The 8029-nt window shown below is 39.1% G+C and overlaps 1 protein-coding gene across 20 annotated transcripts in view; it reads right to left on the bottom strand.

Annotated features, from left to right (window-relative positions):
• Positions 1-205: 205 nt before the first annotated feature.
• Positions 206-8029, bottom strand: part of DLG1 (discs large MAGUK scaffold protein 1) — a 276922-nt gene continuing 269098 nt past the window's right edge. For all 20 annotated transcript variants that reach the window (XM_008009612.3, XM_008009616.3, XM_038003103.2 and 17 more), the window contains one exon: positions 206-2027. In XM_008009612.3, coding sequence (XP_008007803.1) covers positions 1921-2027 — 107 coding nt within the window. In that variant the 3' untranslated portion in view covers positions 206-1920. The remainder of the gene's footprint in view (positions 2028-8029) is intronic.

Here is an 8029-nt window from a genome sequence, read left to right as displayed (position 1 = left end):
TTCTTCTAGTATATTTCTATTTTGTTAACAACCTACAATATTTAGTGTAACAGCAATACTGTGTGTATTTCAATGTGTTAACATACTCTGTTGCCTAATGGCTCTTGAATTCAGTTATAAATTACATGATGCCTCAAATTGTTTCAAGAAAATGTTAGCTTGCAAAATATTTTTTTCTTTCAAAATTCAAGACACATTTAACATATGGATTTTACAATACAGTTTATTAGCTGTTCTCCTCTTCTTCATAAATGGAATGGATAATGTTGATAATTCTTTACAAACCAGTACTCATTTCTTTAAGAAACTGTAATGAGGAGGTTGTCAAAAACACATATTTAATAAACAACTCCAAAGAGCAATGGGAAGCCAAATATTATTATTAATATAAAGGACCAGAGAAACTGATTTCTGAAATAATTTCTACCTTTCACTAAAATTTCTTAAAATTGCTCACCATGAAGATTTGTGCAATTCTAGTGCAGAGCAGTGGATGAAAGCTGTCTGAGGGGAAAACACACACATAAATGGGGCTTTTGCCTGCCTTCCTATTAATAAAAGGAGAACTAGAAGGAAAGGGCAAGGACCAAAATCAAACCTGATGACAAGAACAACAATAACAACAAGAACAACAACAAAAAAACCCCAGGAACCATTTGAAAACTTTTATAGAAAAGAGGAGAATACGCCCATACTTTTACTTATAATCTAATTCCCCTAAATGTTTCTCCTCATGATCACCATGCCCCCATTTTCAGTTCACAGGATTAAGGAAGATAAGTCTATTCAATTAATATTTAATTTAAAAACCAAACAAAAAGTTAGGAGTAGGTGGCAAAAGAAACAAAATATATTTTAAATATATATATATATACGTTTGTGTGTGTGCGCAACTATGTAAAGAAAATAATTCCCATAGTTACAGAGTTTAAAGAAAGTTTTATATATATATTTATATATATTTTATTATAACAAAATAGGCAGCTATTGTGGGTAAAATATTCAGTAAAATCTGACTCCTAAGAATACATTTTTAAGTTTTAGGCTATGAATTGGACTCCTTTCCATTGCCATTATGGTTTCTACATCACCACTGTAATGTCTGATTTATCTGTATTTATATCTAGGAAATTTTCTCAACCTTCTGTGTAAAAGGCGAACTTCCTTAGCACCTGAACATGGCCTCGATTCACAGAATGTGATGATCATTTACATATGAACAACTTTTGTAAGACACGATAGTGTTGCTCAAGTAGATTAAAAACATTTAAACGTTGTTATTCCTAGCAAATGTACTGGGAAAAAAGAACCTTCAAATAATAAAAGACTTTAATAATGCTTAGGAAAAATGAAATCCCTTATGAAAGTTAACTCAGACATGAATTTTTAAATTAAAACATGTTTTCCTTATTTATCTATAATGAGACAATTGCTTTGATGATAGAAGCTGACTGAGAACAGGACTGGAGAGTAATACATTGGCCAAACCATGCTATTAAACTTAAGCGTGCATAGTTGCTCAAAGTCTACTAAATCACTGATTAAAACCACTTTTTCATTTGTACTGAAATTTGAAAAGAATGTATATAAAGCTTTTCCAAAAATCTCTTAAAGTTACTTTCCCTTAAACATTAAGGAATTTTACCACAATTTCTGCGTCTCCCCAAATTCTTAATAGCTGGTCAGGCCATTCCATCTTCAGTTGTGAAAAATGGCCACTAACCAATAGTGACATTAAATAATACACATGATGTAACTTGAAGGAGACACTACATGTAAAAAAATAAGCGCACCTGCAGACCATGATGTGGGATATAATTCAACATGAAATCATTATTGAAAAAAGACTCCAGAGGAAAGGGCAAAGAGATGTCAAAGAAAATGGAATTGTGGAAAAGAGAAATAGAGAAACATGAGTTTTCATAACTTTTCTTTTGCTGGAACCCAGATGTAAGAACCAGACTGTTCTTCTATGATCTGTTTCACTTGGTTGTAAATGTCTTCCAGCGTATCTCCCTGTACAATAGCTGTAATGATAGAAAAAAAATCAGAAATCTCCATTAATTGTCTATTTTGTCATTACAATTATTGGTGAAATAGCAGAAACTAATATCTTTGAGAAAGTTACTCATCCAGGAAGAATCACCGTTTACGCACTGTTCACTTAGAAAAAACGGCTCACTTCATTAATTTTCCTACTTGTACAGTATAAAATTTTTATCTTAAAAATGGATCAAAAAGTACGATTTGGTGATCTTTTGTTCTTTTACCATCTGAGCATATATTAGCTTTATTATTTTAAAACAAATTATTTTCTTAACTGTCCTGATTTCTCCATCACCATGTAGGACAAAGGAAACTGGCTACAATCCCACAGACAGGACGATGCAGGATAATGTTTTATTTTTTTGGGGTAGGATCACGGCAGAAAAGAGCTGGCTACAGATTGATGCTACTTGTTTCAGTTAAGCTGGCATGTCAGTTACTGTAGAGTAGGTGAATTATCTAAGCCAGCTTGTTAGTGTTTAGAGACTTAACAATCAATGTTTATTTGCTGCCTGAAATAATGTGTGAAAAAAAGAGTAACAATTACTAATAAGTAATTCTTCGGAAATAGCTGAAGCCCCTGAGGTCTGTGAGGGATGAGGGTCGGTTAATAAAGCAAGCAAACAAACAAAAACAAAGTATCGCTAGACAGCACTAAGCATAAGTCACTTTTTAAGAGGAAAGAAAATGTTTATGGCTGGGCATGTTGGCTCATGCCTGCAATCCCAGCACTTTGGGAGGCTGAACTGGAGGGTTGCTTGAGGCTAGGAGTTTGAGATCAGCCTGGGGAACATAGTGAGACAGTGTGTCCAAAAAAAAAAAAAAAAAAAAAAAAAAAAAAAAAAATTAGCCAGGCATGGTGGTGTGTGCCTGTGGTCCTGGCTACTCGGGAGGCTGAGAGAGCAGGACGATTTCTCGAGCCCAGAGTTCACATTTGCAGTGAGCTATGATCGTACCACTGGATCGTACCATTTGCCTGGGTGACAAAGTGAAACCCTGTTTCTCACAAAAAAAGTTTACATATAAATGAAATAATTCAGAATTGCAAATTAAATAAGTCACTTATTAAACTACAAAAAAATCCCCAGTGATCTTGGAAGAGCATCATAGGTGTAGATTTCCATGGTCTGAAAAACTGAGCATAAAATGTCGAAGGGAGATTTTAAATAATACTGTCTATTTGGCACCTGAGATTATGTGCATAGAAGAAAGAAGTTATATATAGGTAAGAAGGGCTTATACATAGCTAGGAATGCCTGAGTAAACAAGAATTTTAAGTAACATAATATTCGCTAGTATCAGTTTTGTGAGACTTCTACCTTTTGAGCTAAATACAGACATGCCTCAGTGTCCCTGAAGACTCAGTTCAATTGACAAAATACTTGGTTTGTGGGTTTGGCATCTTGATGCACTCCAACAGCACAGGACAGAATCCCAGAGCATTTCATAGTTTAGGTTGACAACAGCACGCAAGGATTTATTTTAGGAGAAAAGAGTCAGGAATTGACTTGGGAAATATACATTTTGCTTACTTTGTAAATTCATGAATGGCATGGTTAGTAAACCAGGATACCCCTTGGGAAGAAACTGGGAGAGCATAAGGCTGCAGACACCTTAACCATGTGATTAAAATTAGCATCACAAGTAACGGCACAAGCAGACTGTAAACCTCCTTGTATGACACACAGAGGATACATCATTACTTCACTGCTATTCCTGCCCCAAATGCATAACCTAAATCTAATTATGAGAAAACGTCAGATAAATCCAAATTGAGGGAGGGACATTTTATAAAAGAATGGGTCTCTGGCCAGGTGCAGTGGCTCACGCCTGTAATCCCACCACTACAGGAGGTCAAGGTGAAGGTGGGCGGATCGGAGGAGTTACAGACCAGCCTGGGCAACACGGTGAAATCCTGTCTCTACAAAAAAATACAAAAATTAGCTGGGCACGTTGGCTGCAGCCTGTAGTCCCAGCTCCTTGGGAGGCTGAGGTAGGAGGATCACTTGAGCCTGGGAGGTGGAGGCTCCAGTGAACTGAGATTGCATCACTGCACTCCAGCCTGGGCGACAGAGTGAGACCCTGGCTCAAAAAACAAAACAAAACAAACGAAACAGAAAAAACAACCAAAAAACCCCCCTAGATTTTACTCTTAAAAAATGTCAGTCAAGGTCATGAATGACAAGACTTGGGAACTATTTCAGATTAAAGAACGTTAAAGATGTGATAATTCACTGTAACACGTGAGCCTGAACTGCATCTTGTACCGGAACAGAACAACCATTTTTTTCCCATTTTGCTCTAAAGAGATTAGAAGAATAGTGAAATAATAATAAGATCTATAGTTAGATGAGACATATAATTATTAAATTTCCTGATTTTGGTAATAAAACTATGATTATATAAGGGCATCTCCCTGTTTTTTGGAAAATACACACTGAAATATTTAGAAGTAAAGGGGCATCTACCTGAAACTTACCCTCAAATGTTTCAGAAAAAATTATAAATGTGGTAAAATGTTAACACTTGAGGAATTTGGGTGAAGGGTACATGAGACTCTCTGTACTATTCTTCTAACTTCTATTTAAGTCTGAAATTAGTTTGAAAAAAGTAAGAAAGCACAAGGCTTACAAAAACCATGACCCTTACTGATACTCACTGTGAATGTCAAATTTAGGCTGATAGTATTTCAAACAAACAAGTAACAACAACAAAAGTGTCCAAAGACTTGAGGAGTCAGTTAAAGGACAAACTGAGTAAGAAAAGAATATTGGGGAATTGCTACCTACTCTTTCTTTTTTTTTTTTTTAAACAAATAGTATTTCAAAACGGATCAAAGGGCAACTAATCTTTGACAAGGGGCCAAGAACACACAATAGGGAAAGGCTAGTGTTTTAAATACATGGTGTTGGAAAATCTGGATATCCACATGCAAGAGAATGAAATTAAACCCTTATCTTATACAAAATTAACTTGAAATAGATTAAATACTTAAATGTAAAACCAGAAACCATAAAACTCCTAGAAGAAAACAGGGAAAAAGCTCCTTGACACTGGTCTTGGATGATTTTTTGGAAAGCACAAGCAGCAAAATAAAAAAATCATCAAGTGGGAGATCAAATAAAAAATCTACACAGCAAAGGAACAATCAACAAAATGAAAAGGCAACCTATGGAAGAGGAGAAAATATTTCTAAACCATGCAGTTGATAAGGGGTTAATATCCAAAATATATAAGAAACTCATTAGCAAAATACCAAACAATCCATTTTAAAAACGGGCAAAGGACTGGAATAGATATTTATCCAAAGAAGACATACAGATGGCCAACAGGTATCAGTAAAAGTGCTCAACCTCTTTAGTCATCAGAGGAATAGAAATCAAAATCATGAGGCTGGGCGCAGTGGCTCACGCCTGCCATCCTAACACTTTGGGAGGCTGAGGTGGGCAGATACTTGAGACTAGGAGTTCGAGACCAGCCTGACCAACATGGCAAAACCCTGTCTCTACTAAAAACACAAAAATTAGCCGAGTGTGGTGGCGGGTGACTGTACTCCCAGCTATTCAGGAGGCTGAGGCACGAGAATCACTTGAACCCAGGAGGCAGAGGTTGCAGTGAGATGAGATCATGCCACTGCCTCCAGCCTGGGTGACATAGCAAGACTGTCACACACACACACACACACACACACACACACACACCCCAACCCACCCCATAATGAAATATCCCCTTAGACCTGTTTGGATGGCTGTTATCAAAAAGATAAGAGATAACAAGTAGGCAATGGTATGAAGAAAAGGGAACCCTGTACACTGTTGGTGGGAATGTAAATGAGTAAAGCCATCATAGAAAACAGTGTGGACATTCCTCAAATTTTTTTTTTTTTTTTTTTTTTTTGACGGAGTTTCGCTCTTGTTGCCTAGGTTGGAGTGCAATGGCGTGATCTCGGCTCACCGCAACCTCCGCCTCCTGGGTTCAAGCGATTCTCCTGCCCCAGCCTGCCAAGTAGTTGGCATTACAAGCATGCACCACCACACCTGGCTAATTTTGTATTTTTAGTAGAGATGGGGTTTCTCCATGTTGGTTAGGCTGGTCTCGGACTCCCAACCTCAGGTGATCCGCCCACCTGGACCTCCCAAAATGCTGGGATTACAGGCATGAGCCACCGTGCCCGGTCACCTCAAAAAATTAAAGACTGAACTATTATATGACCTAGCAATCCCACTACTGGGTATATATATCCAAAGGAAACGAAATTGGACCAGGCGTGGTGGCTCACGCCTGTAATTCCAGCACTTTGGGAGGCTGAGGCAGGCGGATCACTTGAGGTCAGGAGTTTGAGACCAGCCTGGCCAACCCTGTCTCTACTAAAAATACAAAAATTAGCTGGGTGCGGTGGCATGCGCCTCTAGTCCCCACTACTTGGGAGGCTAAGGCAGGAGAATCAACTGAACCCAGGACGCGACAGTTGCAGTGAGCCGAGATCATGCCACTGCATTCCAGCCTGGGCAACAGAGTGAGACTGTCTCAAAACAAAACAATAAAAACAAACAAACAAAAAGCCAACAACAACAAACCCAAAGGAAAATAAATGGGTATGTTGAAGAGAAATCTGCAGTCCTATGTTCACTGCAACATAATCAACAATAGCCAAGATAGGAAAATAACCTAAGAGTCTGTCAAAAGATGAATGAGCCAGGCCCGGTGGCTCACGCCTGTAATCCCAGCACTTTGGGAAGCCGAGGCGGGCAGATCACCTGAGGTCAGGAGTTTGAGACCAGCCTGACCAACACGGAGAAACCCCGTCTCTACTAAAAATACAAAATTAGCCGGGCGTGGTAGCACATGCCTGTAATCCCAGCTACTCAGGAGGCTGAGGCAGGAGAATTGCTTGAACCTGGGAGGTTGTGGTGAGCTGAGATCACGCCACTGCACTCCAGCCTGAGCAGCAAGAGCAAAACTCCATCTCAAAAAAAAAAAAAAAAAAAAAAAAAGTTGAATGAATGAATAAAGTATTGTAGGCCAGGTGCAGTGCACCTATAATCCAAGCACTCTGGGAGGCCGAGGAAGGAGAATTGCTTGAGCCTAAGAGTTTGAGACCAGCCTAGGCAACACAGTGAGACCCTGTCTCTACAAATAAAAAATTAGCCAGGTGTGGTGCTGCACACCTGTAGTCCCAGCTACTAAGGAAGCTGAAGAGGGAGAATTGCTTGAGCCCAGGAGGTTGAGGCTGCAGTGAGCCATGATCATGGCACTGTACTCCAGCCTGGGCAAGAAAAAGACCCTGTCTCAGAAATGAATAAAAAAACCAAAAACAGGCTGGGCGTGGTGGCTCATGCCTGCAATCCCAGCACTCAGGGAGGCTGAGGCAGGTGGATCACGAGGTCAGGAGTCGAGACCATCCTGGCTAACACAGTGAAACCCCGTCTCTACTAACAAATACAAAAAATTAGCAGGGCGTGGTGGCGGCGCCTGTAGTCCCAGCTACTGGGGAGGCTGAGGCAGGAGAATGGCGTGAACCCGGGAGGCGGAGCTTGCAATGAGCCAAGATCGCGCCACTGCACTGCAGCCTGGGCAACACAGTGAGACTCTGTCTCAAAAAAAAAAGAGAAAAAACTAAAAACAAGAAACAACAAATACACATATCTATATATGTATGTATGTATGTATATGGTATATATACAACAATGCAGTATTTTATTAGGCCATAAAAATGAAAATCCTATCATCTGCAACAACCAACATGAGTGAATGTGGAGGACCTGATGCTACATGAAATAAGCCAGACACAGCAAAGCAAATACTGTATTTCATTTCTACGTGGAATCTAAAAAAGTAGAACTCATTGAAACACAGGTGGTTTCCAGGGACTGCAGAGTAGAAGAAATGGGGAGATGTTGGTGAAAGGGTACAAACTTTCAGTTATAAGATGAGTAAATTCTGGGGATCTAATCTACAGCAATAGTGACTATTGTTAATAAAG

Source organism: Chlorocebus sabaeus, chromosome 15, assembly GCF_047675955.1.
Source record: "Chlorocebus sabaeus isolate Y175 chromosome 15, mChlSab1.0.hap1, whole genome shotgun sequence".
NCBI classification, from domain to species: domain Eukaryota; kingdom Metazoa; phylum Chordata; class Mammalia; order Primates; family Cercopithecidae; genus Chlorocebus; species Chlorocebus sabaeus.
Note: the sequence above shows the minus strand (reverse complement) of the source record. Positions and strands in the feature narration are given on the sequence as shown.